At 43.3% G+C, this 15826-nt stretch overlaps 1 protein-coding gene across 3 annotated transcripts in view; it reads left to right on the forward strand.

Annotated features, from left to right (window-relative positions):
- The first annotated feature begins 99 nt into the window (after positions 1–99).
- stpg2 (sperm-tail PG-rich repeat containing 2) overlaps positions 100–15826 on the forward strand; it is a 35367-nt gene continuing 19640 nt past the window's right edge. Inside the window, exons 1-10 of one of the 3 annotated variants that reach the window (XM_055512135.1) lie at positions 100–685; positions 928–1028; positions 1108–1251; positions 2223–2381; positions 4473–4588; positions 4935–5046; positions 7920–8027; positions 12113–12269; positions 13015–13178; positions 13346–13438. In XM_055512135.1, coding sequence (XP_055368110.1) covers positions 580–685; positions 928–1028; positions 1108–1251; positions 2223–2381; positions 4473–4588; positions 4935–5046; positions 7920–8027; positions 12113–12269; positions 13015–13178; positions 13346–13438 — 1260 coding nt within the window. In that variant the 5' untranslated portion in view covers positions 100–579. The remainder of the gene's footprint in view (positions 686–927; positions 1029–1107; positions 1252–2222; positions 2382–4472; positions 4589–4934; positions 5047–7919; positions 8028–12112; positions 12270–13014; positions 13179–13345; positions 13439–15826) is intronic. The other 2 variants (XM_029161137.3, XM_029161136.3) reach the window with 2 other exon arrangements.

Raw genomic sequence — 15826 nt, forward strand, 5'->3', positions numbered from 1 at the left:
TCATTGACAACATCGGCTGCACGGATCCTGCTGGTCATTTGATCATTTCCCATTTAGTTAGAAATTGAGTCTAAATGAACAAATATTTGGTTGTGTTTTTTGTGTAACCCTAAGCCAAATCAAGTGCTTTTCCAACTACATTTTGACTAGTCAACGCTACAATTAAATATATCTACAAGTGAATTATGACTATTGATATCTGGGTTTTAGAAATCCAAAAACGTACTTAAGACATCTTTAAGAGAGAAGGCAAATTATGGACATCTGTAATAGGAATTCAAAATGGAATTGCGGCTATCCAGAATTCCATTTGTAACTAGTCAAAATGTAGTTGCGGATATCTAAATAGAGTTTTGACTAAGCAGAATTCCATTGCAGAAATCTTTAATGTGAATTCGTATATCTTATACATGTTAAATCCGCCCGCCATAAGCGTTGCCATTGCGTTACTTCCTCGTCTTCGTTGTCGGTAACCGGGCAACGGCCCACGCGCAGCCCGTTACCGTGCAGCCGCCGTCTGCCCCGGTAAGCGTCAATATAACCAGAGAACGTCTTCTATTCCCCGGGTGAGCTGGTAGAATGTACGCGAGAGCTCCGCGGGTGACGGTGCTGGAAGCCAGCGGCACTTCGTCCACAGTCGGCCCCGGGTTGTACGACATCAGGCGCGGCGACCGCAACGCGTCAGGTGCGAAGTAGCCGGAGTTTTTGCATTTCTCAATGAGCCACCTGTTTGTTTATTACTTCACCCGGAAGAGACGTTAGCAAAGCGTTCATTGTTAGCTTAGTGCTGCGTGTAGCTAGGAGAGTTTAGAAACTACAGACTTTAACATAAGCTTCACTAGTTACTCAATACATTAAACCAAATAACTAAAAATGAACAATTTAGCATATATGAGTGCACTGTTCATAATAATGGCGTGTCTGCAGATGGCTACGCCCCGTTCCTGTCCCTGACCAGCAGGCAGCCGGTGCTGGGCTCCGCTGAGAGCAGCCCTGGACCCGGACACTACGACTCCTCGCCGGTGAAGGTACTGGGAGTTTAAACTGCGACCAGTTCAATGTTTATTTAGGCCTCTTGAATAAAGCGTCATCCGCTGTTTCTAACAGCTCCACATCCACGGCGGCTGCAGCCTTAAGAGTAGCTCCAAGCGTTTTCAGGAGCCGAGGTCAGAGGTTCCTGGACCCGGAGCCTACGATGTGGTACCGGCGGAGGACGACGCGAGACGCGATGAGAAGAGCGGCAGAAAAATGGTATTTAGGGAAAGTTACTGACATGAAGTTAGTGACTGCTATTTAATATACTTTTATATTTAAATATTTAATCCAAAAAACTCGTTTCCTTTGGTCCTTACAAACACACACACACACACACACACACACACACACACACACACACACACACACACACACACACACACACACACTGATAATATCTTTGCTCTTATCTTTGGCAGTTTTGCCATCTGCTGACCGCTCATCACAAGCCTGTGGGAATTGCTATTTAAAAAGTGTTGATGGGAAACGCTCTTTACACACTCTGGTCAAGCCGCTCAGTCTCTTCTCATGTAATTAAAAAATCACCATCTGCTGTGTTCGCTGTGGTGTTTGAGTCCATGTCACATTTGTGCACACTTGCCTTTATGACAGGTGAAGCAAAGCGAAGGTTATACAATACGACGTCCATTACTTTAATACTCTGGAAATTCTGCAACACTTGTTTATGTTGTCCAGTAAGTGCATTATAATTAGAAGCATTAAAATATTAGTAATAATACATGTATGTCCAGCATATATAAACACACATGCTGCGTTAATGCTGAACCTTTAGACCCAAACCTCCCTCTATGCTGCCCTTCCTTGAAGCTATCTGTGTAGCACGTTTGCACTCACACGTACTCAGACAGGCTGCTCAGAAGCTTAGACTTAGTCACATCCACAGGACGTTAGTGGAATAGCTCTTACTGCATTGTGACTGAGGCAGCTCTTACCTGAGCAGACATTGTTCCTACATTTCCACTCCTCCCTTCACGTCCTTCTTGTGAATTTTGCCTTCATATCTTTTGTTTGTTCTGCTGTGTCCACCCTCACTACTTCTCTTTCTGCCTCAGTCCCTGTCAGTCTCTAGGCCCCAGGCAGTTCTCTGTTACTTTGTAAGCCAGGGCACTCTCTTCATCGCAAACCCTGACTTTCTCCTGCCTTTTCTCTCTGTGCACTGGCTGCAGGCTAAAAGTCTCCGACCGGTTCATCAGTCCGATATCCCTTCCATTCCCTCCCCGGGCCAGGCCTATGGCTATGAGCAGGATGCCCTGGGTGTGATCCGCAAGCAGCGGCCCCCTCCTAGAGACACAACCCTGGGGCCAGCCTACTACAATCCACTGCTGGTAAGAATGAGAATATGTGCATGCGCCGTCCTGTTAATGTTTGAGTGTATATCCATCAGAGGATGTGAAGTGCTCATTTGTGCACGCACGTGTGCTTTCATTAGTCTGCTAGTGTGTGTCTGAGTGTACTTTCTCTGCCCGTGAGGCAAGGTCCATTAGTGTTAGGCAGATCTAATGCACCACTGAACCCCCACCCCACCTCATTCAGTTGGCCCAAAACCTATTTCCATAGCTAATGAATGCAACTCCACTTTAAAAAAGCCACAGTGCTCCAGTGCTCATCCATTTTACATGCCAACAAAGACAGCCATTAGTAATTATTCTTCAAGCTATATTACAATATTCACTTAAAATAATGCACACGCCTGCTGGTCTGGCTCTCAATTAAGTCATTTTTCATCTGTTAATGACCAGAGGAAGTCAACAGCGTCCTTGAGTGTTGGCCGAGGTTGTGTCAACACACCGGTACAGGCACAGAGGCGTGCTGTGATTTAGGGCCCTCCACAGTGCAACCATCCAGAGCTCTGTCTCTCTCTGCATCTCCACGTCTCTTGCTCTGCCTTTGAAAGTTTATCCTTTTTCTTTCCTCTGTCTCGCCATCTGACATGCTCATTCCTTCAAACTCACCCCCCCTCCCTCCACGGTCAGCCTGAGTTCAAAAGAGTGGAGTGGCGGAATTAAGTGGTTGTCTGAGAACTTCAAAGTGGCGAGGGCAACCGTGAATGATAAGACATCAGAGAGAAGTCATAACAGCACGACTTGTCTTTGTCTGTATGTTCCTGAGAAATGAAACTCCACTGACCCTAAACTCATCATGTCATTCATGTCTGTAGTTGTTGTAATAAGGATCAGTTTACAGTGTGAGCTAGGGCACAAAATGACTGGGCACAGTTAAAACCACATCACCATAAGCTGTGTGTAGATTTGGCAGGTGATCAGAAGAGATAGAGGATCTGTAAGAGTCACTGGGAAAGTAGCAACTCAAACAATGTTCTTGAATGAGAAGTGTCGTTGTTTACCTGGTAAATAAGACTACCCTGTTCACCAACAACACGCCACCTAACCACACAACGCTACAGACACAAACTTTTATTCTCGCTCAGCCATTTTACCTCATCAAAACCAAATTATACCCAGTGGTTGTGTTTTTGTTGTGGTTTTGGTTTGGTTTTAAAAAGCTCTCCTTGACACAAATATGCAATTTGTGCCTCTAAACTCAGTGCCAGCTGCACATTACTGTCACTCTTCTGTGTGTGTGTCTGCAGTTGGGTCTTTCTGTTTTAACTTCCTCATCAGAACATTCTTGTTTCCTTTCTCCCCTTTTCAAACCTGGATTGGAAAATCACAGGGGAGAAGTACCTCAGATCTTGTTCTCCAGCCGCTGTTGAAGTCGAGATAAGTAGACAGACACCATATGGAGTCAGAAACTTTGTGAGACTCCCTGCTGGTCTTCCCATAACTGGGCTCCCAGAATAGAAACGGGCAGTTTGGTCAGTAAAAAGTGAGAATGGAGACAAAGGAGGTTCAGATGCTTGGGTTTTAGCTGAAGCTCCGGCCTTTAAGGTGGTGATTGAGTAATGTCAGTGAAATGACGTGAGTATAAAACATCTTCACATCATGTTAGCACATCAACTTTCCACTGGCTTTGGGTTCACAGCTTTAGGGTCTGCAGACTTAATCTTATTAATCCAATTACCCCAGTGGTGACCCATTTATTGTGGCTGCTGCTATCTGCAGTATATTTCTGGGAATAAAAACCTTGCACACAGTATCTGTAAAGTGTGTTTGGCTGCAGCTGGACAGCTCATTTCTACATGTAGCCTCAGACTAGAGGCAGAAAAAGCAGGCTATAAAACTGAGGGAGATAAGAGCGGACGATGGTTCCCTCCAGATCTGTGACATATGCTGGCATTTGGCTGAACTTCACATTTAATTCAGCCCCAACTTCATGAGCCTTGACCGGAACAGAAGCCAGATAAGCGTGAATTAGTCAATTCTATTTCTTACCTCTTTGTTGGCCATTTATCATTCTCTTCCTCTTTTTTTCCATCTGGACATTCTGTTTTTTTTTCACCTGGTCTTTGTCTCCAGTCTGAGATGAGTTCTGCACACAAGTATAAAGGGGTCCACTTTGGCAATAAGACCAGCAGGAGAAGTGAGGGGGCTGTGGAGGAGGGACCTGGACCAGGACAATATAACCCTGAGATGTGAGTAAGCTTTGGAATTTAAGCTTTTACTGTAGGACCAGTGCAGTGTGAGCATATCTGATTATCCTGGTGTGTTGTGGCTTGGCATTTTGATGCGAAAATTGTTAATATCGTGAAGGAAACTAAACTTTTAGTTAAAGAATTGCGTACGTTCCTTATCCTTCCTTTCCCTTCTCAACCTCTTTCTTGTGGTAATTTCTTCTTTCTCTTGTCCTCTCCTCCCATCTGTCTTTGTGTTGTTTGTCTCCTGCTATTTGCTCTTCCATTATACATCCTTTCTCGTTCATTATTTCACTTTGCTTATTCACGTCACACACTGAAGCTGCCTTTTCTGTATCTGACAAAGGATTCCAGAAACGCACTATGAGAATGTGAACCTTCAAAAGGAGCAGAAAGGCAGAACTGAGCTTGTTATCCCTCGCTACCATGAACTGGTGCCCAAGCAGGAGGAAAAGAAGGTGAGCATGTATTTGAGTTGGTGGTGTTTGTGTAACCTGGAGATAAAAGCACAACAGGACTGTGATCAGTGCCAAGATTTAAAATGAGCTTATGTAAGTCCAAACTAAATTCATAGATGTTGTGCACTAGAGGGCAGCACAAGTAGCTGTAAACCAATCATTTTGAACCTGGCCAGGCAGATGTGTGTGTATGTGTGGAGTCTGTGGGTTTTAAAAGCAGAACAAAACCTTTCTAAACATATTGGACCTCAGACCATAGATTGCGTGTCTTGTACTGGCAATCTTAAGGTGAGGACCCCACTGGTGCCCATCAAAGAGCATGAGTTTGCACAAACAGTACTAATGCACTCAGAAGGGAAGGTTAAGACAGGGGAGCTCCCGTCTCCAAATGGAAGAAAGTCCTACTGTAGTCAGTAGTGGTCTGTAGTTAATGCTTTGACAATGCTTTTTCTACTATTTTAATATTCAGTAATTTGGTGAAAATCAGATAATCTAACCAGCAATAGTATTTGCAGAAAACAATTACATACAACAGCTCAGAGTGGCTCTGCTGTCCATTTAGGTCTGGACTCATCCTTCTGTTCTGCTGAGTTGCATAGTTTGCAGGTAGTAGTTGTAATTTGTTTCATGGTGAAGTTGTTATTGTAATTGAGGTGCAAATGTAAAGAGGTGATATTTAGGAATAGATTTTAGACTGAATGTAATGCTTCCGTCTACAGTACACATTTACTAAAACCTCTAACCTCCACTTTAAGCGTATTACTGTATACATAGTTACATTTTGACCTTGCTTTAGTAATACCTTAAAGCAACATCCTGCTCTCTACTGCACTTTGATTCAGTAAACAACAGTGAGACAAGTCAAGGTACTGAGGATTTATTCTGAATGTATTCAAGTGCAGTTGATTGAATTATTCAACTATGCAGTTCTGATTAGTTGATCTGTTCACCCATAGAGGGCAGTAGAACATCAGCTGTGCAGCCACGTTACACACCATAAGATCACATACACACACACGCTCAAACACACACTGATACACTGGAGCTGGTTGAGTAGAAGGGAGTTGCTCACCTGCATATGAACTTGAGTGTGCTGGCAGAATAATGCTTTGTGATGCCTTATTCTCCAGTCGCTCGGGTAGAGTGGGAGAGGCAGAGTCTGAAAATGTGGGACTGGATTTATGGGAAGAGAGACGAACGTATCCCTGCTGTCAAAGACTTCTACCTGCACCTTCCCCTCTTCTGCTGCTCCCCTCGCTTGAACATTTTTTCTCTGCTAGCTGCTGTTTTATCATACATACATCTGTTGTACATTCACGCCACAACAGCACAAACCACTCCTATGTGAATTAGATAACATTAATTATGTTGGCAGCTTTTAATAAAGTCTAAATCAGTCATTGATGCATGTGGGGAGCAAGTATAGCCCAGCTGGTCCTGATTAGAGTGGGCTATACAGTATGTAATATACTGCAGGTGTTTTTAATGCTGTGAAGAAATTAATTAATTATATGATCTTCTATATGATTCTATACAATAACCTTTGCCAGCTTTGCCCTTCGTGTGTGCACCATGTTGAATTTGGACCCCCCACCATGATGGATGCGCATTTATCCGTCATCATTAACGCCTCGCGTCACAGGTCCTCCAAATGGGTTGTTACCCACAGGGGGGACACCCAGGACAAAAAGCTTTACTTCTCAGAGATCAGCAGCCAGTCTGCCTCTAATGGCTGTGGACGGATGGTGTGGTACAGTTTGTCTGCAGTGTGCAGGATTTCTCTATTAAATAGGCAGGAACTGATCAAACCAGATCTATGACCCTGTAAACAAGAAGTTCATCAGTTCATCTATACAAAGGGGGTTCCGCGTTCTCATGGTGGTTCTCGTGTGTTCAACACTTCATCCTTTTAGTTTTTTTGTGCACCTACAGCAAATTGTTGAACAGAAGTTCTTACCGTAAATCTTTTGATGAGCTGATATATTTGTATATCAGTATTAGTGCCACTTATGAGCCTGTATGTTTGTTGCACCTGGCAGCGACAAAGTGGAACCGTCAAGGACAGAGAAGTGAACCAGGATTATGTGATTTTCTGAATGGCAGAAAAATGTGCATGTTTCTCTTTAACAGTTTTGTAAAAATGTTAAACACAAATAATTTGCACAACTCCAATCTATTCTACATGACCGCAAAAAGTATTTATTACAAAACCATAATATTTCTGTATGTGTATTTAACAGCTCGTTTTACATTTAGAGGACAGCAAAGCCAGGTTCTGACAGGTGCATTCGCGGTTTATAAATGAAGATAGAACGGTCCTCAGGCAGGGGGAGGACATATTGTTCTGCAATCCATCGATGTTCACCCTCAAGTTCCAGGTCTCAGTGCTAATGATGGCCATGCTGCTTTAGTGCAGTTCTAGATCATGTCAAACCCGCAATCTACAAAGCTGCACTAGTGAAACTGGAAGTGTCAGAGTCTCTGTGTAAAAATGTCTGTTCTTATCTGTCACTGTCAGCGTCAAGTGTGAGGTCAGGGTTGTTAGTTGGGTACATTGAAGCCACTGTAACTGTGCAGTAGTGTTGAGTGGGCACATGACAACAGCAGCTTTAGTTTCACCTTCAGTCTGTGTTTTAAGCGTGGATGACTTCAATGCAGGATAAAGAAGGAGCATAGCTTCTTCTTTGCTTTATGAATTCTCCCAGTGCTCACTCATCTTCATCCAGAAGACGCTTAAAAATCAGAGAAAGAACGTCCCTTCTTCTAATGGACGCCAGCAAAACAAAAGCCATTGTACCAGAGCTAGTGACTGTGTTCTTACAGTGTGTACGTTCACTCGGTTTACTCTGCATTCCTCTCTCTCTTTCCAAAAGGGAGTTCCTGGTCCGGGCCAGTACTCCATCAGAAGCCAGTTTGACCGGCCTGTCAAGTCCGGTGGCAGCCAGCAGAGGTTGACCTGCCCTTTCCTCTCTCAGTCTGAGGTACAATGCAAGCACCAGGCAACCTCCACTGAACTCTGTGTAGCTCAATGTGTGCATATCCAGATCAGTCATTGCTAAACGATCACAGCATCCGGTCTGGGCTTTTTCACAGTGCTGTTCACCTGCAGGCGTTGATGTCTGTGACTGGTCCTTGTTGTGTTTGGCGGCTGAACCCACAAACTACCGTACAGTGTCTGCGTAAACTGATTTTTTTTTTAGCCACTCGAGGGCACGAAAAGCAGACGTAGGCCTGTAACCACAAGTGTCTAATTGTCGGACAGCTGCAGTAGTTAGCTGTTCCTTGGCAACCACTGACAGAACTGTCTAGTTAATATCACAGCAGTCAGCATGAAAAGTAAGTCAAGGTGTTTCTAATATAAAAGAAGTGGCTTTGATCGAAGCCTTATTTCAGGTGATCAGACTCAGACTAGCCTAAACCTAATTTAGCTTCTTTATCTTGGCTCTAGCTATTCCTCTATGAACTCTAACAGAGAAAACAATCAAACCACATTAAAACAACGTTTTTAAAGCACAAACTACAGGAAACATTCAAATTGTTCCTCGAAGCAGACTGGAGGTTAGTATAGCATGTTTAAGATTCATTCACAGATCCTAAAGACTGAGGCGAGCTTTGCTTGTTTAATTGACGTGCTGGGACTGGAGGGCTTCTTCAGATGGGGGCGAAGAGGAGTTTATTAAGAGGCTCAGAGGAGCGAAGATGAAGGATGTGAAAATTTGTGTCTCAGGAATATGTGAACTCCTCTGTGGCACTGCCCCACAGACTCACTCCTGTGAAACTCTGACTGATGTTTTAATTATCGCTGTGACGCACACAATGTGACGGTGTGCGCTCAGACGCACAGGAAGATCTGACAATGTGTGGAAATTTCAGATAGAGATATAAGCAGATGGGATCTACTCATAGGCAAGGTGAACACACACACACACACACACACACACACACACACACACACACACACACACACTGGTTCCCCCCAAATTATCTCCATATCCTCATGCTGGAACTGCAGCATTTCTGAGTTTATGTTGTGTGTGTCACAGTATGCGCTGACCTAATTTCCTGGGCCACATGCTGTGTTAGTGCGTCGACCCTCTAATGTCGTCAGCGACACCCACAGAGGAACGTCTGTGACTGTGGATGTGTCTGTGTCACACGTCGTCTGCAGCACAGACCCGAGAGCGACAGCTTTCGGAGATCTCCGTCCCCGTGAGTCCGGCTCCATCCGACTCCCTCACCCTGCGGAAGGATGGAGAGGAAGGAGATGACGGCAGGAACGCACAACTGGGATCTTCCAGTTTCTGCGTCTCCTCCTCCTTTTGACTTCCCTATTTCCCAGTATCAAAGCATCAGCCCAGCATTTGTGAAGCCTGCTGTTCCTTGGTTCCCCTGACGCCTTTGTGCCGCTCATTTATCATTTTGTTCCTTAACAGGCCTCATGTTCCTTGTATTGCTCCTAAACATAGTACCCTCCTGGTGTTTGATCTAATGTCACAGTGAACTTCACCTTTGACCTTTAACCACCAGAATTTCCTGTTCATTGTTTAATCCCATTGGATGCTTTAAAAAATTGAGGAAAAATTTAAAAAAAGCACGAGGTCATAGTGATTTTAACTTTCTACCTTTGACCTCCACCAAAAGCTGAACTGACCACTCCTCAGTTGAACTACATGTTTTTGCTAATTTTGATATAAATTCTATTGCTTTTCCTGAGATATTGGGGTTAAGAGGTTGAAAGAATGGAACAGATGTGAGGTCACAGTGACCTTGACCTTTAACCTTTCATCATTCATACCTCCTGTCATGGCTATTGGCTTTTTCACTAAAGTAAACCAAAGCCAGTGGAGCTTAAAACACACAGTGGAGAAGATGTGATGCTGTGTGCCGCGTGTGATGCTGTATGACGGTATTTAGCAAATGAGCTTTTTGTGATAGAGAGTCATCTTAGCATAACATGACATTTTATCATTCAGAAACCGTTGAGCGTTAGACACAGATGAGCATTTCCACACATAAAACATGACACTGATGACTTGAACACTGTGGTCTACTCTTTTAAAAATGGGATTTTGTCAAAGGATGCAACTGATGCTGAAGCTCTTTAATGTACATTTAGTTGTAGGTTTTTTAAGATGTTTTTTACTTTACACCTTTTATTTGCACATATTAGAATTCCAGGCATGCGGTGGTTGTTTAACACAGTAATAAACACAAGTGTTGAGCCTAAACGCAGCGTTACCAGCAGTGAGGTGGTGGGTTTGTTTGTTGCCAAAAGAGCACGAGGGCACTTCTATTAATGTTACTGTTCCTTCACTCCGTGGACTCATTAATCCACATTGACAGACGCTAAGACGTTCTGTCACTGCTGTGCCCACAGAGGCACCTCGCTTTGAGAGCAGTTTGGCTCCGAGCAGGATTTTCAAAAGTATTCTTTGGCATTTTTTATCATGAGATGTAACAGTAGGAAGCAAAACTAAATAAATCAGCCTTCAAAATAGATTCATCAGCCATGGGAAGTGCCAACAAGGCTCAGTCAGTGTGAGAGGGGAAAAATAAGACTTTACCAAAGCCAGTGGGACAGATTTGGATTGCCAGATGGTCAAAAACCCCAGCTCCCAACCGCCTTTGAATGAATACAGATACAGTTTGTTTTGGCCTTGAGACAGCATGTCTTGTAGTTCAGAGTCCTTTCCTTTCTTCTGCTCAAGTGCTCACTCCATTTCAAACCCAAGTGTTTCCTGTCTCACTTATTTTCCTCTCCTCTATACTGTACGTTTCCTCTTCTAGCCACACCCCTTCACTTTTTCTTCTTTTCCACTCACATCTTCTTTTTGCCCAAAAGCTCAACAATTTGACTGCGATAACACAATTTTCATTACCCCACAACTAATGTTCCATAGGCTGCAAATCAGTGATTGGAAAATTCTAACAAATATGCTATATTTAAGAGTCATGAACATCATTTAGGGACGTAAGTGTGTGTGTGCGTGTGTGTGTGCGTGCGTGCGTGTAAACATGGCAGGTGTTGATGTGGTCATGCTGGTATTTAAAGGATTCAATCTTTTATAATTCCAAGTGCGCCTAATATCAGTCGGGTGAATGACTCAGCGGTGAGAGCCTGGAGAGAAATTACACGGAAACGCGGTTCACCTTCAGTGATTTTGACAGAAATGGCAACTTATCTGCACTGGCTCCTTGATTGCCTGTGTTGTTATAATAGGCAATCAGATAAACATGTTTATACCCAGGCAACGAAGCTGCCATGCTGCTGCGGTGCTGAATCAGCTCTGATATCAGCAGAACAACCAAAGAACATTACATACCTGACTGTGTGCATCATTATCTTTGACTTAAAGAGGCTGTTTACCCCCTATCAGGTTCTCTCTCCTCACTGAAACCATTTTTCCCTGTCTCTATCTATTTTACTTATTTCACCCCTTATTTTCCTCTTGTAGCTGGTATTTTCTTGTGATTTTCACACTATAACAGACACTGTGTCGTAGCCAGGCTGATGGTATGGGGATTGGAGCATGGTCAAACGTGAGGCTTCTTGAGCCAAGCATCACAATGTCAAGCTCAAAAACTCTATGACTCTATGAATAAACATTTCAACTAGAGTTAAAACGATGCATCTTGTCAAGTGAAACCAACTCTGTGTCTCCAGCTTTTATCCGTCTAACAGTTGTGCTCTCTGGTGTGTAATGAGCAGTCTGCAGTGCAGGTAGCCTGTTGTCTACATGCGGGCTGTTAGTCTGTGTTTGGTTTCGTCTCTGCTTGTGTTCTCTGACACTAAGGAGAAACAGGGCCCTGTCATTTTCTGTCTCTGTGGAGAAAGCGATTTTCACAGCGGATTTGTTTTTGTGTTCCAGATGGACACTGGATAAAGAAAATGATTGGCTTGTCGTTTTTAAATAGTGCTGATTTTAGTCCAATTACTGGACAGTTAATTAATCAAATTCTACAGTTTCAGTACAGTAGAGAGGTGTTTCTGATTTTCCTGCCGTTGCCTTTAGTTTCTTCTGTTACTCTAACCTTCGTCTCATTTGCTTTATTCCCCCTCCATCAGAGGTTTAGCTCCGTGAAAGAAGTGTCGCCCCCTGTTGGTCTTTATAATGACCCGCGCTGCTCCCTGGAGCTGCCCAAGAAGACGAGCGGAGGGAAAAGCCCATTTGGCATCACTGCAGTGCGGTTCACGCCTAACCCCAAAAAGAGCTCCACACCAGGTCAGTAAGTGTCCTTTAACAGGCCATATTACTTTTTCATACAGATGTCTTGAGCTCTGTATCCTGTCATATCCGTACCCTGTCAGCTGCTATTGGCACTTGATTATCACCTTTCAGAGACTGTTGACAGTATGTGCTAGCTTTTTCATGAAGCGTGAATCTGTTCCATTTTATTTTAACAACCCATGTTCCTGTTTGAATTTGAACTCAACATGGCCACTGCCGCCACTGCTTTGCAGGCCTGCAGTGTCACGATATGAAGTTAAGCTGAAGTAATTTGAAGGTTTTCTTCTAACTCGTATCTACAAAGTAATGCGTTTTTTGTTTCCTAAACATCTGTTTTCTTGTCTATTCAGTATACGTAATTGTTCAAATGCTGCATGCCGTCATAAAGTTGAGCTTAGCTTCCAAAGCCATCCTGCTATACAACACATTACTATTGTTCTGTGTTTTGGAGCATTTTCTGCTCAAACTGTTTTTAGGTAGGTGTTAACACATGCAGACAATGCTGCACTGCAGAAAAAAAACAAATCTTAAAATAGCTGTAACACACAAGCCTCTCCATATGAAATTTAGTGTAGTGCAGGTGTCACTTTTCACTGTAAGCCAACGCCACACGAATGCTACACACACTGCCAGAACCAGACTCCAGCCAAACATACACCTACACTGCGTGTCCAACGCTTGTGTGCCCTTCTGGTCCGGTATCAGTCTCTGCTCTCACATACGTGTGTTCTCTGTCCAGGTCCCGGGTCCTATAATGTGTTTGAGCATGGTTTAGCTCGAGAGAGTTTTAAAAAGGCGCTTTTAGAGCGAACCAGGAAAGGAGGCTTTGGCTCGTGTGCTGAACGCAGCTCTTTCTTTCACAACAAGGAATCGATACAGGCCCCGAGTCCAGGGCAGTACCAGGTAGAGTGATTCATTTATGCCTTCTGTCTCTCTCAATTTGTCTCAAATTGAAGACATACTTTATGAACGCATACTAATTAGGCTGAAATAAGGTTCTGCTGCTATTTCAGCTCTGCATAAAACTTAAAAGAAGTCTCTTCATTAGAATTCTGTATGTTTGTTCTCAGACAGAAACAAAGACAGAGGAGCCATACAAGAAGCAACGAACAGCAGTTTTCAAATCAACCACCGAACGTCTGGCGTTATCTCTGCCAGCTAAAGTAAGTCCCCTCTGTCACTCCCTCTGTCTCTTTGTCTTTATCTCCGTCTCCCACATCATCTACACACCATGTGACTGGTGTAAAGCGGGTCAAAGCTACTCACCACACGAGTCTAAGATGAATTATAACAGCAGTACATGCCAGGTTTATACTTTCATAAATGGGCCATCACAGCAGTAGCATCTGACCCACTATGCCAGGGGTCCTATTTTCCAGCAGTTAATTTTCTTTGACTGCCTCCTTTCTCTTCCTCCTCATGCTCAGCAATGCTGAAGAAAACACGTCACAGTTTGTTATAATTCATTTCTTGTCCTTTTACATTGTTCATCTTCTTTGCTGTGATTTTTCTCCTTCCCGTTCCCCAGCTTTCCTGATTTTATTGTCATCCAACTGATATTTTTATATCTGTGCACATACTGGTGTTACAGTACGTCATAGGAAGTGGAGGCTGTAAATGGGTAACGAAAGCGAGACCCCTTTGCCCTGAACCACACAGTGTGGTGTTTACTAGCATATAAATAATGTGCTAATGAAGAAACAGCTGGATGGAAGGGTTAGCAATATCGTCTTACAGACTGTAGTGCTGAAAAAATGTTCTCTGAGAAAATTATGTAAATGCATAACTAAAGTGTGGGCTATGCCATTTTAATATTCAAGATACACAATTTGTATTCTCAAGTACCCTTCTGGGCACCAGCTGGTGTTTACTCTGATTAACTCCAAAGGTTAGAAGTGTTATCTAAATCTTAAGGCAAAGGTCTTCAGAATTGATCTTAACACTGTAAACTGTTCTGCTCTCTAGAAAGAGTGTAAATGATAATTTATTTCTTCTCCTTATCATAGTGTTAAGGTTTTTGTCTTTTATGCATGTATTATGTTTCAGTTATCTACTACTAATGTAACTAACTTTCTTGTTTCAAACAAACCTACAATATCTCAACACAGTATATGATGTTTACAGTACTTGCATCTTGTATTCATGCTCACATGAGCGTGATGCCACAGCATGTGTACATGTAAAATACTGACCACAAGTAGAGGAACGTGTACAAGTGGACAAGGAATTAGCTTTCCACAGGCAAAAGCTGGCCGGGGAAACTGGATGCCTTTAATCCTTTACTAAAGTGATCATCATATAGAATGAATTTCAGCAGTATATTTTTATCCTCTGCAGCCTTGAATGACCTGAAATGAACTTTCAGATTGCTGCATTATTTTCCAGGTTTTATAAACAGTAGAGCATGTAGGTGGGAAACTAGACCTTGTTACGTCTCACACATGCAAGTTTAGACACAGATTCCTACTGATTTTCAGTCCTGCTGTGCGATTTACACCTAGGACACACACTAAATGCAGTTAACTCCTTGGCTGAGCATGAACCCAGCAGGACTCTGGGAATGGGCTCCTGCTACAGGTGACACGGGGGACATGTCATTACATACACTTGCCTCTGTTTGGAACATTATAAGATTATGTTGTACATAAATAATCTCCCTCAGAGTGGTCAGCCTCACTTTACTCCACCCTGCTGTTCCCAGAATAGCAGAAATGAGTAGTCATAGAATAGGAATGTGCTCCATAATGTCCACACTTTCAGTATTTGTTATGGAAGTTTGGATAAACACAGTCATTAAATTGTGTATATTCATACAATTGCATTATTGTTGTTTTTATGTGATTTATACATTCAGATAATGTGTATCAGTCACATTTTATTGCATTCTGCAAATGAATTTTAAGCCAGTGTGATGAGTCTCATTAGAAAGCGGAGAATGATCTGTTAAGAATTCTGGTGCTGATTGCCTGTATAATAGTTTGAACCTCGTATATCTGTCTGCACTGTTTTCCATTTTTCATAACAATGGCTCTGTGTAGTTTTCCGTATACGGTCCCAGCCCGAAAACCAGCCGGCTCACGGCAGCCGCGATAATGTGTGTGTTCTCACGTTGTTATGCACAGCCTGTTGTGGCTGTGGCCGCTGGAGGTCCGCGGGTTCAAGTGAGCAGCGGTAGACTTTCATTACGCGCTGGACACACAGTGTTTAACAATGGCTTTAACCCCGTTCTGTTCCCAGTTAACGGCACCTTCAGCTCGGTTGTGTGTTCTCATAGGCATAATTGGCTGTGTTTGCAAGCAGGGAGCCGTCAAGGTCAGATAAAAAAAAGGGGGGGTGCAGGCGCCACATGTCATGGAGGTAACACATGCCTGTCTGCCACCCACCTTGGCCAAGCAGCAGGGTTAGTGCTGATAGGGACTGCAGTGTGCACGTTAGACTTTCCAAATTGGGAGGAAAAAATTACAGACACAAAAATCCCCAAATGCTCATTGGACCCAACTTTTTTTATTTCATTTTTTTGTTTTTTCCTCTGGACTCTACTTTAAAGACAC

The sequence above is a fragment of the Betta splendens genome, chromosome 9, assembly GCF_900634795.4.
Source record: "Betta splendens chromosome 9, fBetSpl5.4, whole genome shotgun sequence".
NCBI lineage: Eukaryota > Metazoa > Chordata > Actinopteri > Anabantiformes > Osphronemidae > Betta > Betta splendens.